General features: G+C 37.8%; 2 protein-coding genes across 2 annotated transcripts; both read right to left on the minus strand.

The window, feature by feature from the left end:
- Positions 1–295: 295 nt before the first annotated feature.
- On the minus strand, positions 296–2,322 carry myf5 (myogenic factor 5). The gene is made up of 3 exons (XM_073480797.1): positions 1,735–2,322; positions 736–808; positions 296–492 (listed from the first exon to the last, which is right to left on the minus strand). The coding sequence occupies exons 1-3, from the start codon at positions 2,320–2,322 to the stop codon at positions 296–298; spliced, it is 858 nt and encodes a 285-aa protein (XP_073336898.1).
- Positions 2,323–12,092: 9,770 nt separating this feature from the next.
- On the minus strand, positions 12,093–15,624 carry myf6 (myogenic factor 6). The gene is made up of 3 exons (XM_073480736.1): positions 15,109–15,624; positions 14,595–14,688; positions 12,093–12,199 (listed from the first exon to the last, which is right to left on the minus strand). The coding sequence occupies exons 1-3, from the start codon at positions 15,622–15,624 to the stop codon at positions 12,093–12,095; spliced, it is 717 nt and encodes a 238-aa protein (XP_073336837.1).
- Positions 15,625–15,919: the final 295 nt, after the last annotated feature.

The raw sequence follows: 15,919 nt of genomic DNA on the forward strand, positions 1-15,919 counted from the left end.
AAAACAGTGAAAGATTTAATGTTCACGACAACACAGAAAGTAAGAAATCCAAACTGCTTAAATACCACTTCACGTTGGGAAAAAAAGCAACATTACATTAACTGTCATAATTAAATATGTCTCATTGGGTATAATAGCATGTATAGAATAAATGAGCATTTACATTATTTACAATCTCATGTACAATATAAAAGCTTCTCGCCACAGCTCCTTCAGATTTGCACAAACTAGTTCTTATCTCTTTGTTGCAAACGCAGCCCGAGGCAAAACATCCACGTCAAAGCCAAGTTTTCCCTCACAGGACGTGGTAGACGGGCCTGGATCCGGGGCTCTCCGGCGTGCAGGGCTGCGAGTCGGAGCTGCCGGGGGAGAAGGTGGCCGAGTCTCTCAGAGACGGCTGTCCGCAGCTGGTCTCCACCGAGGACAGACGGTCCACGATGCTGGAGAGACACTCGAGACTGGAGGCTCCAGCTGTCTTATCGCCCAAAGTGTCTGAAAGGAGGAAGATCGTTTGAGTTAATTCAATGCTGCATGTGATTCTTGTAAAGAGGAAGCATACACGGGACAGATGTTTATCAAAAAGCAGGAAATTATTTGTCATTTTTATGCTTTATCAGGTTTTTGTGGCTTTTAATCCCGACACTCAAGGAAATTAAAACACAAATAATCTTCTATTCAGTTATAAAGCAGAAATGTTTGTCATATTCATATCAGGCTGCAGTCCAAAGGTCTTACCGTTCTTCATATATGAATAACTGCTGCTGTAGTTTGTATTCAGCTGTTGCCACACTGGACTGTTGCTGTCAACCTGCAAGGAAATAAGAAATCAAATTTACCCTTGAATTCTTTCAAACACACACACAAAAAAATACAGCCAACAGAAAATGATGTGTTATATTTGTATAAATATATACGGGCTGGAGAGAAGGGCAAAAACAACCAGCGCCCTTCACGATATTCTTGACAGGCTAATAAATCCTGAATTCCAAAGTTATGGCCTTCTTTATTTCACATCCACCTTAAAGCCAGAGTGGCAGTGTGCGCTCCCCTCTTCCCCCTGCCCCGGCCGACTCTGAGCGTGGCGAATCGATTGTATCAGTGGAAGCAACACCAGTTTGTGCAAGATGACACTTTCTCTGAGTAAATCTGCAGAAAATCCTGGCAGCGGTGCAGAACATGCAGTCAGGATGGAATGCAGAAAAAGCGCCCAGTTTTTCCTGCCAGACTTCAGTAAGGTGGATTTAGCTCGGTTTATTAGGGCTATAAAGTGTCCGGTGGTGGGAAAGACATTACTGCATCCAGCATTGTGAGTGCTTTACAATTAGCTGATACACTGTCACCTTCAGACTGTTGTTGAGAAACAACTAATTCATCGTGACTTGTAATAACAACACAGCGGACAGAAGTACATGTAAGACTGCTGAGTGAATTGATGTTTGAATTAAAGAATTATAGGAGAGTATGACATGCATGGGGAGCCGTGGTAATTGAGGTCTTGGGGCAAGACAAGCTTATTTGATTAATAAGTTCGTAAATTGGAAATCCTGGCTCTGTTTTGAAATGAAATACTCAACATGGTAATGAGAATTGGCGGCAGACTCTGCAGATACTTTGGTCAACGACAGAGGCTTTTCCAGGTGAAGTCCTGTCTTGCTCCCAGTTGCAGACCTGCAAGACTTTCCACCACTAGATGTTTTGCTAGAAGAAGATGAACATGTGGATGAGAGGTCTTACCATGCCGTCAGAGCAGCTGGACAGCGGGCTCCCAGGCTCCGAGCTGCTCTCTCCAGGAAGGCCGTAGTAGTTCTCCACCTGCTCTCGTAGCAGGTCCTGCAGGCTCTCGATGTACTGGATGGCGTTGCGCAGGATCTCCACCTTGGGCAGACGTTGGCTGGGGTTGGCCGAGGTGCAGCGCCTCAGAGCCTCGAAAGCGTGGTTGACCTTCTTCAGTCGCCGGCGCTCGCGCATGGTGGCGGCCCGTCTGCGGTCCACAAAGTTGGACTTGCGCTTGCAGGCTTTGCAGGCCCACTGGAGGCAGTGTCCCGGCTGGTGAGGGGCCCCGGGGACCCTGACGTGCTCGTCCTCCTCGGAGCCGTCGAGCTCCATGCCGGGGCCGAAGTCCAGGCTGTCTGGAGGCGAATCGCACGCTCTGTCGTAGTAGACCTGGGATGGCGAGAAGACGTCCATAGCTTGTTGAAGAAAGGGCGCAAAGAAGGAGGGCAGAGGAGTGGGGTGTGAGAGAGGAGACCTCTGAGTGATATGAGGGGTCTGTTGCCCCAGGCCCCCCTTATATGCCCCCAGGCCAGAGCCTAGGGCCCACATTGGCCAGATCTAATTACCATGGCCCATTGGCCCAGCCAGAAGGCAGGCTGGGGTTAGCTCAGCTCCCTCCCTGCCCCATCCCAACCCACTGCCTCTCACCCCCCAGTACCCTGCAGAGTTTCCCACATCTGCACTTACTGGTGTTTTCCTACTCATCACCACTCTCTGCTTCCAAGGGCCCTTCTCCTCCTACAAGGCCACGATGAACACAATGCTCGGGAATGTTTCTGGAGCAGGTTTAACCACCACATGACCTGTTTTTAACGCATCAGAAGTGCTTCTTTCTGCCTGATTTATCTGCAACCGGCCTCCGGGCGACACGTCACAGCCGACAATGCTCAGCCATGAAGACATAAACATTTAAGAGAGCGTGTTTTGTTTGGTCAAACTGTGCAGAAAAAAAGAGGGTGACCACTTGTAGGAGTATGCAAGACATTTTTTACGGTGGAGACAACAGCGTTGCAGATGCAGCCCAGCTGCAATGGAAGGTGTAACATTTCAAGCCCTGTGAATTCACATTACAGTGGTAAGCCCCCTCTAAACACCCCGGCCTCGTCACTGGAGGTGCTGCGAGTGAGGCGATCGCTGTTTGCTGAAGCTCATTAAAACAGCAATTACACAACTGACACCAACACCAACACCACCACCGCTGCACCACTTTGCCTCAGAGGAACAAATTTTAACCGTTAAAGGTTATTGACACAAGTCGAGTGCTTCGGTTCAGCGCAGAGCAGATGGCCATGATGGTGCAGTAGTTTTTATTTGAGAGGAGGACTTGACCTCTTTTTGCAATCAAGTAACTGTATTTTAGCTTCCTCTGCCCTCTGTGATTCGTCTTTTAAATGCTCTGTAGACACTTTTTAGTTGATTTTATCATCTTGATCAAACTTTTTGTTGACATTTTCTATTTCTTTTTTATTGCTCCTTGGAGCTCTTTGGCATATTTTATTGATTTATTCATGTGTCTACATGTTACTGTGGGTTTTCTCTTGCTGTTCAAACAAACTGCTCCTGGTGGGATTTATAAAAATAAAGTTGTTTGGGATTTCTGCACTATAAACATCTTTGCATCCCTCTTTGCTTCAGATTCAATGTGATTTTATTGCTTTTTCTAAGGAATGAAAATACAACTGAAAATACATTCATTTCATTTGTGTTTACAGTGTAAATCAACCAAACTCAAGATGTTTTAGACATTTTTACCAAACTCAGTCGTTTCTTCATGTCAGTAGAGATGTTGAATTCTCTCTTTTTGCAGATTTGCTCTCTTCCAGCTATAAAAGAGGCTTCTCCAGCTCGACCCCGACGGCTGCAGGTAACGACGCTGTTGACAGCTTACAAGGATACAATGCGGATATTTCTCACAATGTGTCAAAACGTTTGGCGAGCCCCCTTCTCTGGGAACAGCGCGCACCTAAGAAAACACCGGTGCCCGCTGCTGCCTCTGAATTGCAGTCGGAGTTTGGATTAGGCGCAGCTGAAGAAGACATCGGCTTGTAGCTGCTGAGAAGATCAAAGCCTGTCCGGGGCTGAGAACAACGTCCACGATGAGAAAACCTGCAATCAAGCGACAGATAATCCAGGCTGCAGTTAGATTGGCGCAGCACATGGTGTCATTGGGGACGCGCAGGAGCTTTAATGGCGCACTCTTTGCGCACAGGCTCGCCTGGTCTCTTGGGAACTCTCTCCAGTTTGCTTTTCTGTTGTTCTCAGGGGTCAGAGACAGAGTTAAGTGAAGGGCAGGAGGTGATCTTTTATGTGCATCTCGCTCACGTCTGAAAACCTTATTTCTTCTAAACGGCCTCGAGGTTTGACTTAATCTGCTGCTGGTTTGTTGCAACACAAGAAGCCTGACAGAGAAGATTCATCACTCAGAGCCACATTCCTGCTCCACACATCACCTCTCTGAAGCCCCGAGTTTACTCTGCTTTCATATTTCTGTGTGCTTTCACTGCCAGGATATAAGTGATGGGATGTAACGAAAAACATCTACTCAAGTACACTACTTTACACTTCCACTCCACTTTTGCATTTATTTAACACAATTAGTTACAGGTTACTTTGAGGAATCAGTATAAGAAAAGAAAACAGGATCAAAAAATAGATTATAATGAAATATTGTACATTGATATTACATTTTATTGACAGTGATGGAATGTAACTAAGTACTGTACTTAAGTACACTTTTGAGTGACTTGTACCACAACATTTTGGAGACAAACATTGAACTTTTTTTGGATAACTTTAGTCACTAGTTACTAAAATTGAATTAGGCTGAGTATCATACATCAATAATTTAAAATTGAAGTACAATACTTGAGTAAATGTACTTAGTTACATTCCATCACATTCCAACCCTCTTCTTTAAACTTCCACTCCTCGACATTTTGGAGGAAAGTGCTGTACTTTTTTACTCCATTACATTTGTTGGATAACTTTCGTTACAAGTTACTTCAGGATTAAAAAAAAAACTACTCTGATCATCAGAAAAATGCTGAACATGGGATCTAATAATCTGTTGGCCCATAGTATGCATAACATACATACATGTAAATATATGTTTAATATACTTTTACTTACTTTTGATACTTAAGTATGTTTAATATCAGATACTTTAAGACTTTTACTCGGTACTTGTTCTTTACTTGAGTATTTCCACGTTCTGCTTCATACACTCACCACATTTTGGAGGAAAGTACTGTACTTTTTAATGATATCAGTTAAGATATTACTGTGGTAAAAGTGAAAGTCACTATAGTACTTTAAGTAAAAGTCTTAAAGTATCTGATATTAAATGTTCTTACGTGTTAAAAGTAATTTATGGCAATAAGTAGTTAGGTATCAAAAGTACAAGTAAAAGCAAATCCTACATATATTCACTGATGGAATTTTATACAAATATACACAAATATTGTACTTTTTAATCCACTACATTTATTTGATAACTTTAGTTACTAGTTACTCTGCAGATTGCTGCATCAAACCAAAGTAGCTCAATTGTAAATAGTACTGGAGTAAAAGTCTTTAAAGTACCTAAGTAAATAATTTGCTACGTTGGCTCTGATGCAGCATGTAATCTGCAAAGTAATTAGTAACTTCAGTTATCAAATAAATGTAGTGGAGTAAAAAGTACAATGTTTGCCTCCAAAATGTAGTGAAGTGGAAGTGTAAAGTAGCAGAAACTGGAAATAAGTAGAGTACAAGTACCTCAAAATTGTGTTTAAGTACAGTATTTGAGTAAATGTACTTAGTTACATTCCATCACTGAATATATGTGGGATTTACTTCTACTTGTGTGTTTGATACTTAAAGATATTTATTGTCGAAAGTTACTTTTGACCCTTCAGAACATTTAATATCAGATACTTCAAGACTTTTACTAAAGTACGGTGACTTTTACTTTTATCAGAGTAATATTTTAACATAAAATAGTTACTGATGGACACTTTTTACAGCGCAGCAAAATACTGTTGAGACTACATCCTTTTTCAAACCTCAACCTTTTTTCCCCCCAAGTTCATTTTACATTCCCCTCATGAATTAGTCAAACAAAACAACATCTTGAGTGGCAACACCATTTGTTTGGCACCGAGCGGAGAGAAGGTGCACGGCCAGCTCTGAATCCTTCTCCTCGCAGGATATTCAAGGAAAGTCTGGATAAATCAGAGCATTCAGGCCAGAGGCTTATCCCCCCCCGCCCTCCCCACTCCTGTAACAGCTCGCCTTTCATCAGCTCTGACTTTTAAAACACTGCCTTCACAGCCAAATGAGAATTATATGGTGTCATCAGTAACACAGAAATCCCTGTAAAGTCAGACAAGAGAGAGTCGGGGCTCCGAGAGGGCTTCTTCGTGGGGTGCTGAAAATAAGTCAGGAAGGTTCAAAACACAGCTGGATGTTGGGTTTTTACAGCAAATACAACTCCTCTAATGGGTTTTAAACAGTACGTCAAGGAAATAATCGAATTTTAGGCAGTCGTTACCAATTTAAGGTGCAAAAATGCGTTGTGCTATCAGATGGAGCGAGTGAGCAGGAGCCCATTAAAATCACATTACTGTTTAGGGAGTATCATGTTTCTGTCTGGTGTCTACAGACAACAGGGTATTTGGTAAAAGATATGAACAGTTGTGTTGAAAGGAGCCCCAGAAGAGCCCTGGATCACTGTGTGTTCTCAGCTTTTAATTCAGCTCAGTGCTGGAACAAGCTCGCACACTGTTGACTTGATTTCTGGCTGTTATTGTTGTCGTCGTCGGGGTTGCTGGTGGTGTTGTGTAGAGAATATGTATTGTCTTGTAACCGTTTTTGTCTCTACTGTATCATAATTTTCTTAACAGAGATGTTGTCTCTGTTTCTTGCCTGGGGACAAAAGATGTAAATTAGCTTATAGCTAACTCTGGCTGCTATGAAGCTGTGCACTGTCTCATAAATAAATAAATAAATAAAAGTACCAAGATAAATATGTCAAGAAAATACTCCACGACGCGTTTGTCATGCATTTAAAATGTTGCAGTTTTGCATTATTAGATAAATGTTATAAACAAACAAATACATTGTAAAAAATGTTGCAACAGATCTGTGGTTTTGCATTTATATTTAGCATTTATTCTGCTGATTCTTGGCCCCCTCCACCTCCTGCTGTGAAAGTCAGGTCATAGACTTGTAATGTGAATGTGAAAGAAAATAATGGTTCTGTTTTATCAGGCTGGGTTGGAGACTGTAATCATGTACGGCTTCCTGCATCATCAAAATCAAAGTCATCTCATTTGGTTCGGACGGCGATGGAAATCACGGGTCATCGGTCATCATCATCTTCAGTCTGTCTTTGATCAGTGGGTACTTCAGCAGACTGAGAGAATCCTTTGAGATCCATCCCATATTCTCCTCTGTCAGTGTGAGCTATAACAGTCAGGCAGGAGATATAGAGAGCTCAGCGGTGCAAATTGAATCGCTGTAAGAAGTCCTTTGTGCCTGTATCAGCTGGGATTCTTAACAGAAGCCTAAAATAAGCAGAGGTTACAGAGGCTGTGCTGCGGCACGAAGCCACAAACTGACTGAACAAGTTGCACGGTGAAACGGCGTGTTTGTGTGTTTGTGTTTGCAGGCCTGGGAGATGAGGCAGAGTCCCAGAGGTCAAGCAGGGCTTTGTGTCGTGAGGGAGACCAGCATACCCCAACACCATCAACAAACACCCCCCTCTCCTCTCAATACACCACAAACAAGACTGGAGTGCTGCTAGCATCACGTCACCTGCTTTAATAGCTCTGTGCTCTATGTGATGACGAAACAAGTGATCATGAATTAAGTCCTAATTATACCTCATCATTCCTGTGGGCTTTGCACTCAAGCCTGTTGCACAAGTTTCCATGTCACTAGTGGACTACAGGAGAGGAGAGGAGAGGAGAGGAGAGGAGAGGAGAGGAGAGGAGAGGACTTTAAACTTAATTTTCTGACGTTTTTTCTAAAGATTCTAACATTTTTTTCAAAAAGTTCTGATTTTTTTTCAAAAAATTCTGATTTTTTTCCCCAAAATTCAGAAATGTATCTAAAAATTCAGAAATCTTTCAAAAATTCTGTCATTTTTCAAAAAAATCTTTAATTTTTCTAAAAAATCTGTAATTTTTCTAAAAAATCTGTAATTTTTCTAAAAATTCTGACATTTTTCTAAAAAAGTCTGAAATTTTTTTTTAAAAGTCTGAAAATTTTTTAAAAAGTCTGAAATTTTTCCAAAAAATCTGACATTTTTTCTAAAAAAAAGTCTGCATTTTTTTCTAAAACAAAGTCTGCAATTTTTTCTAAAAATTCTCACATTTTTTCTAAGAATTCTCACATTTTTCTAAAAAATCTGACATTTTTTCTTAAAAAAAAGTCTGCAATTTTTTTCTAAAAAAAAGTCTGCAATTTTTTCTAAAAATTCTCACATTTTTTCTAAAAAATCTGACATTTTTTATAAAAAAAAGTCTGCATTTTTTTCTAAAACAAAGTCTGCAATTTTTTCTAAAAATTCTCACATTTTTTCTAAGAATTCTCACATTTTTCTAAAAAATCTGACATTTTTTCTAAAAAAAAGTCTGCAATTTTTTCTAAAAAAAAAGTCTGCAATTTTTTCTAAAAAAAAGTCTGCAATTTTTTCTAAAAAAAAGTCTGCAATTTTTTCTAAAAATTCTCACATTTTTTCTAAAAAAATCTCACATTTTCCTAAAAAAGTCTGAAATTTTTCCAAAAAATCTGACATTTTTTCCAAAAAAATGTCTGCATTTTTTTTCTAAAACAAAGTCTGCAATTTTTTCTAAAAATTCTCACATTTTTTCTAAAAATTCTCAAATTTTTTCTAAAAATTCTCACATTTTTCTAAAAATTCTGACATTTTTTCTAAAAAAAAGTCTGCAATTTTTTCTAAAAATTCTCACATTTTTTCTAAAAATTCTCACATTTTTTCTAAAAATTCTCACATTTTTTCTAAAAAATTCTCACATTTTTTCTAAAAAATTCTCACATTTTTTCTAAAAAATTCTCACATTTTTTCTAAAAAATTCTCACATTTTTTCTAAAAAATTCTCACATTTTTAAAAAAGATTCTCCCATCTGCTACATATCACTCCCCCTCTCTCTAATCCAGTTTCCTGTTATCTCTCAATTCTGACTTTAGACAAAAAATTCTGACATTTTTTCAAAAAATTCTGATTTTTTTTAAAAAATTCTGATTTTTTTAAAAAAAATTCTGATTTTTTGAAAAAAATTCTGATTTTTTGAAAAAAATTCTGATTTTTTTTTTTAAAAAATCTGATTTTTTTCTAAAAATTCTCACATTTTTCTAAAAAATTCTCACATTTTAAAAAAAATTTTGAATAGCCGATTAGCTCACTTGGTAGAGCAGGCATCCCATGTGCTGAGGCTTTGTCCTTGCTGCAGCAGCCCTGGGTTTGAGTCCCTGCCTGGGCTCCTCTGCTGCATGTCTCTAATCCAGTTTCCTGTTATCTCTCAATTCTGACTTTAGACTAAAAATTCTGATTTTTTTCTAAAAATTCTCACATTTTTTCTAAAAAATTCTCACATTTTTCTAAAAAAATCTCACATTTTTCTAAAAAATTCTCACATTTTTCTAAAAAATTCTCACATTTTAAAAAAAATTTTGAATAGCCGATTAGCTCAGTTGGTAGAGCAGGCATCCCATGTACAGAGGCTTTGTCCTTGCTGCAGCGGCCCTGGGTTTGAGTCCTGGCCTGGCCCCCTCTGCTGCATGTCACTCCCCCTCGCTCTAACCCAGTTTCCTGTAATTTCTCAAAGCTGTATAAAGGCCCCAAATAATAATTCAAATTTTTTCCCCAAATCCTTTTTGTTTCTAAAAATTCTCAAATTTTTTCCCCAAATCCTTTTTGTTTCTAAAAATTCTCACATTTTTTCTAAAAATTCTCACATTTTTTCTTAAAATTTCAATTTCAATCAATCATTTTTTAGCATTTTGTGTTGTGCTGATTAGCTTAGTTGGTAGAGCAGGCGTCCCATGTGCAGAGACTTTGTCCTTGCTGCAGCGGCCCTGGGTTTGAGTCCCTGCCTGGGCTCCTCTGCTGCATATCTCTAATCCTGTTTCCTGTCATCCCTCAATTCTGACTTTTGACTAAAAATTCTGACATTTTTTCAAAAAAATGTGACATTTTTTCAAAAAAATGTGACATTTTTTCAAAAAATTCTCACATTTTTTTGAAAAATTCTCATATTTTTTCTAAAAATTATCAAATTTTTTCAAAAGATTATCACATTTTTCTAAAAATCCTCACATTTTTTCTTGTTTCTTGGCTAGCTGATTAGCTCAGTTGGTAGAGCAGACATCCATTGTACAGAGGTTGCATCCTTGTTGCAGAGGACCTGGGTTCAAGTCCTGGCCTTGGTCCCTCTGCTCCATATCACTCCCCCTCTCACTAATCCAGTTTCCTCTCAATTCAAAAATTGTACTTTTTTTTCTCTGAATTCTGACATTAAACTCTGAATTCTGACTGTTTTTCTCAGAATTCTGACATTAAACTCTGAATTCTGACTTTTTTTCTCAGAAATCTGACTTTTTTTCTCAGAATTTTGACATTAAACTCCACTTTACATTAAACTTTTTTTCTAAAAATTCTCCATTTTTTCTAAAGATTCTCACATTTTTTCAAAAAATTCTCACATTTTTACTTAAAATTTCACATTTTTTCTAAAAATTCTCATATTTTTTCTAAAAATTCTCACATTTTTTCTTAAAATTTCAATTTTTTTCTAAAAAGTCTCACATTTTAACTAAAAATCCTCACATTTTTTCTTGTTTCTTGGCTAGCTGATCAGCTCAGTTGGTAGAGCAGACATCCATTGTACAGAGGCTGCATCCTTGTTGCAGAGGACCTGGGTTCAAGTCCTGGCCTTGGTCCCTCTGCTCCATGTCACTCCCCCTCTCTTTAATCCAGTTTCCTCTCAATTCTGTTTTTTCTCTGAATTCTGATATTAAACTCTGAATTCTGACATTAAACTCTGAATTCTGACTGTTTTTCTCTGAGTTTTGACATTAAACTCCAAATTCTGACTTTTTTTCTCAGAAATCTGACTTTTTTTCTCAGAATTTTGACATTAAACTCCACTTGACATTAAACCTTTTTTCTAAAAATTCTCCATTTTTTCTAAAGATTCTCACATTTTTTCTTAAAATTTCATTTTTTTTCCTAAAAATTCTCACATTTTTACTTAAAATTTCACATTTTTTAAAAAAATTCTCACATTTTTTCAAAAATGCTCACATTTTTTTTATTTTTTATGGTGTTCTGATTAGCTCAGTTGGTAGAGCAGGCATCCCATGTGCTGAGGCTTTGTCCTCACTGCAGTGGCCCTGGGTTAGAGTCCTGGCCTGGGTCCCCCTGCTGCATGTCACTCCCCCTCTCTCCTCCTGTTTCCTGTCATCTCTCAAAGCCGTAAAAAGGCCCCAAATAATAAAAATACAAATTCTCACATTTTTCTAAAAATTCTCAATTTTTTTTCCCAAAATAAAAAGAGTCTGAGCAAAAGAAATTTCACAGAGGAGAGGAGAGGAGAGGAGAGGAGAGGAGAGGAGAGGAGAGGAGAGGAGAGGAGGACTGGTGTTGGTGTTGTAGGATCAAGTCAGAACAAAGAGAAGCAGCCTGACAGTGAACTACTCCAGTTCAGATTTTATGGACTTATAATAGCCATGAATTCTGGAGGAACCAGTAGAGACGATTTTCGCTTTTCATGTAAAATAAAGATACACGAGGGACCTAAAACTCTCTGTTTTACCTGCAGATACAGTTTGAGCCAGCATTTGTGCCTGAGGTGACAGTTAAAACATGTTTTCTTTTCATACCAATAGAGGTTTGGTACATTTCATCATAACTTATTAATCATACATGTGGTCTGATGCTTGCACTGCCTCTGATTGTGAGACACAAGAGGAATGGATGCCCGTACTCTTCCAGCCTTTAAAGAATGAGGAACACAGCGGTTTAGAGTATCGCAAAAGTAGCAATTTATTCTCTTGGTCAGTTATGTACAAATACTTAAATAAAATATCATCTTCCCCAGAGAGTTTGTGTGCAGCTGAATATAAAATAAATAATCTAAACATCACATTTTTATAAAATATGTACAATCTCTCGCTCCTGCTGTAAAAATGAAGGCTACATAAACAAACAGAAGCCAGAATTGGCTGAATATAGTGGAAATAATTTAGAGAAAAGCAATGGAAAATGTTAAATTTAACAATAGTTTTCTTGTCAAGGTCTTGTTCAAATGTTTCAGTTCTCTGAGACGTCCTCGCGGAAGTTGATTTTCTCGTCGTTGTTGATGCTGTTCACGATGGACGATAGACGGAGGAGGCTGGAAGACGCAGATTCACTTGTTCCTGAAAAACAAAGGTACAGAAGAGGATAAGAACCACTGTTACAAACCTTTGAGTTTTGATATGTTTTTTAAATTTGGAGTTTCACGTCAAAAATCTGAGAAAAAAAATAAAATTTCTGACCAAAAAAAAGGCAGAATTTGGAGTTTAATGTCAAAATTCTGAGGGGAAAAAAAGTCAGATTTCTGAGAAAAAAAGTCAGATTTCTGAGAAAAAAAGTCAGATTTCTGAGAAAAAAGTCAGATTTCTGAAAAAAAAGTCAGATTTCTCAGAAAAAAAGTCAGATTTCTGAAAAAAAAAAAGTCCAAATTTGGAGAATTTGTAGTTTAACGTCAAATTTCTGAGAAAAAAAGTCAGAATTTGGAGAAAGTCAGAAAATGTCAGATTTCTCAGGAAAAAAGTCAGATTTCTGAGAAAAAAAAGTCAGATTTCTGAAAAAAAAAGTCAGATTTCTGAAAAAAAGTCAGATTTCTGAGAAAAAAAAGTCCAAATTTGGAGAATTTGCAGTTTAACGTCAAAATTCTGAGGAAAAAAGTCAGATTTCTGAAAAAAAGTCTGATTTCTGAGAAAAAAGTCTGATTTCTCAGAAAAAAAGTCAGATTTCTGAAAAAAAAGAGTCCAAATTTGGAGAATTTGGAGTTTAACGTCAAAATTCTGAGAAAAAGTCAGATTTCTGCGAAAAAGTCAAATTTCTGAGAAAAAAAAGTCTGATTTCTGAGAAAAAAAGTCAGATTTCTCAGAAAAAAAGTCAGATTTCTGAAAAAAAGTCAGATTTCTGAGAAAAAAAAGTCTGATTTCTGAGAAAAAAAGTCAGATTTCTCAGAAAAAAAGTCAGATTTCTGAAAAAAAAAAGTCCAAATTTGGAGAATTTGTAGTTTAACGTCAAAATTCTGAGAAAAAAAGTCAGATTTCTCAGAAAAAAAGTCAGATTTCTCAGAAAAAAAGTCAGATTTCTGAAAAAAGAAGTCAGATTTCTCAGGAAAAAAGTCAGATTTCTGAGAAAAAAAAGTCAGATTTCTGAAAAAAAAGTCAGATTTCTGAAAAAAAAGTCAGATTTCTGAGAAAAAAAAGTCCAAATTTGGAGAATTTGCAGTTTAACGTCAAAATTCTGAGGAAAAAAGTCAGATTTCTGAAAAAAAGTCTGATTTCTGAGAAAAAAGTCTGATTTCTCAGAAAAAAAGTCAGATTTCTGAAAAAAAGAGTCCAAATTTGGAGAATTTGGAGTTTAACGTCAAAATTCTGAGAAAAAGTCAGATTTCTGCGAAAAAGTCAAATTTCTGAGAAAAAAGTCAGAATTGAGAGTTTCACATAAAAAAAATTTGAGGAAAAAAAGTCAAATTTCAGAGAAAAAAGTCAGAATTTGGAGAAAGTCAGAAAAAGTCAGATTTCTGAGGAAAAAAAGTCAGATTTCTCAGAAAATAAGTCAGATTTCTGAGGAAAAAAAGTCCAAATTTGGAGAATTTGGAGTTTAACGTCAAAATTCTGAGAAAAAAAGTCAGATTTCTGAGAAAAAAAGTCAAATTTCTGAGAAAAAAGTCAGAATTGAGAGTTTCACATAAAAAAATTTGAGGAAAAAAAGTCAAATTTCAGAGAAAAAAAGTCAGAATTTGGAGAAAGTCAGAAAAAGTCAGATTTCTGAGAAAAAAGTCAGATTTCTGAAAAAAAAAGTCAGATTTCTGAGAAAAAAAGTCAGATTTCTGAAAAGGAGTTTAACGTCAAAATTCAGAGGAAAAACGTCTGAATTTGGAGTTTAATATCAAAAATCAGAGAAAAAAAGTCAAATTTCAGAGAAAAAAAGTCAGAATTTGGAGTTTAATGTCAAAATTCAGAGAAAAAAAGTCAAGTTCGACAGAAAAATTTTGAAAAATTTCTGTCAAAAAAACCAAAAATGACAGAATTCACAGAAAATGTCTGAATTTTTAGTCTAAAATCAGAATTCTGACTTTTTATCTCAGAAATCTGACTTTTTTTTCTCTGAAGTTTGACGTTAAACTCCAAATTCTGACTTTTTTTCTCTGAATTTTGAAATTAAATTCCAAAATCTGACTTTTTTTCTCAGAATTGTGATGTTAAACTCCAAATTCTGACTTTTTTTTTTCAGAAATTTGACTTTTTTTCTCAGAATTCTGACATTAAACTCCAAATTCTGACTTTTTTCTCAGAAATATGACTTTTTTTCTCTGAATTTTGACATTTAACTCCAATTCTGACTTTTTTTCTCGAATTTTGACATTAAACTCGAAAGACTTATTTTCTAAGAATTGAAGAGAGAGAAAAACAGTCAGAACTCCTTATTTTTTACAGTGGCCCTAATCCCCTTTCATACAAAGGACTGTTGGTTTAATTTAATCAATTTATTCAGTTATTAGTGATTGTAAGTGAAGTCTGACAGATGTACCGTCTCTCTGGTTTGTCATTGCTGCAGTGGAATGGTCAGCAGAGGTCGACCAGCTCTCTGAGGCCTTTTTCCAGTGATACTCATGACTGGCCACCTGTAGAAACACAAGTCACATGTTATCCAGACATGTTTTTGGTCACAACATGGATAAACATAAGTACATTTCATAAAACTGACTTTAAAACACTAACCCAGAAACAGGCCAAGCTTTTATGAGAGACAAATAAAGCAAATAAATCAGAAAAAAGATGAATATTCCTGGAGGAACACATTAATTTATTCTCAGAGGAGGCTGTAAAGTTGTCAACATTAACATCAGTGACATCCTTAATGAATGTCACAACCGGAATAAAAATATCAGAGTGACAATGAAATATAAACATGCAGTAAACACATCTTGAGGTCATTAAACGCACCACAGACGCGTTACAAGTCCATGTAGGCATTTTAAAAAGGGAATAAAAGCTTATCATGAAGTCATCTCACTCATATTGAATCTGATACGACAGCTTACACTGTGTTCTTTGCCGTTAAAGTTGTGGGACGATCCGTTTTTCTCCTGCTCGTCCAGCGTCTGCAGCAGCTCCTGTAGCCGCTCGATGTAGCTGATGGCGCTGCGTAAAATCTCCACCTTGGGTAGCCTCTGGTTTGGGTTGGGAACGGTCTTCCTCTTCAGCGCGTCGAAGGCCTCGTTGATCTTCTTGAGCCTCCTCCTCTCCCTGAGCGTGGCGGCCTTGCGTCGGTCCGTGGGCGCTGACTTCCTCTTGCAGATCTTGCAGGCCCACATGAGGCACTGGCCCTCGCAGTGCGCACGGAGACCCGGGGGCGCAAGGACGTGCTCCTCCCCGCTGCTCTCCCCCCCGGTCTCGGACGGAACATTATCCTGGCCCGGAGACAGCGGGCTGTCAGTGCCGTTGTACAGGGGAGACACCCCCGACATGTCCAAGTGCTGTAGTGGTCCATGATCTCCTTCTTCCAAATAGCGCAAATCATTAAAAAGATAAGTGTTGGTCTCAAAAAGGTCCATCATATTGTTGCGCCCCTCACTCTGTTTTGACAGTGTGACTCTGGCATTTAAACGGAGCAGCAGGGACACAAGTCACCAGGCTTATATATAGAATGTGAAACTCTATCCAACACTTTGGCTGTCACACTGCATCAAGCATCTTTTTTTTTTTCTTTTTTTTTTTCAATGGCTCTTTACAACCTAGTGACTTTGTGGAGGAAACGCATGTACATTAAGGCCTCCAGAAGCTATTGAAATGTCACCTCAGGTTTCATGACAGGTGCTTTAAATATCTGCATCCGAACAAAATGGCAACGCT

Source organism: Pagrus major, chromosome 14, assembly GCF_040436345.1.
Source record: "Pagrus major chromosome 14, Pma_NU_1.0".
Lineage (NCBI taxonomy): Eukaryota > Metazoa > Chordata > Actinopteri > Spariformes > Sparidae > Pagrus > Pagrus major.

What these genes read in the sequence shown, in the direction of transcription:
- myf5 (XM_073480797.1), bottom strand. Translation starts at nt 2,322, where the DNA reads ATGTGGGCCCTAGGCTCTGGCCTGGGGGCATATAAGGGGGGCCTGGGG. An exon ending in CCAGCTGCTCTGACGGCATG is followed by an intron (nt 809 to 1,734) that starts GTAAGACCTCTC and finishes ATTTCCTTGCAG; the next exon opens with GTTGACAGCAACAGTCCAGT. An exon ending in TTATTCATATATGAAGAACG is followed by an intron (nt 493 to 735) that starts GTAAGACCTTTG and finishes TCCTCCTTTCAG; the next exon opens with ACACTTTGGGCGATAAGACA.
- myf6 (XM_073480736.1), bottom strand. Translation starts at nt 15,624, where the DNA reads ATGATGGACCTTTTTGAGACCAACACTTATCTTTTTAATGATTTGCGC. An exon ending in TTAACGGCAAAGAACACAGT is followed by an intron (nt 14,689 to 15,108) that starts GTAAGCTGTCGT and finishes GTGTTTCTACAG; the next exon opens with GTGGCCAGTCATGAGTATCA. An exon ending in AATGACAAACCAGAGAGACG is followed by an intron (nt 12,200 to 14,594) that starts GTACATCTGTCA and finishes TTTGTTTTTCAG; the next exon opens with GAACAAGTGAATCTGCGTCT.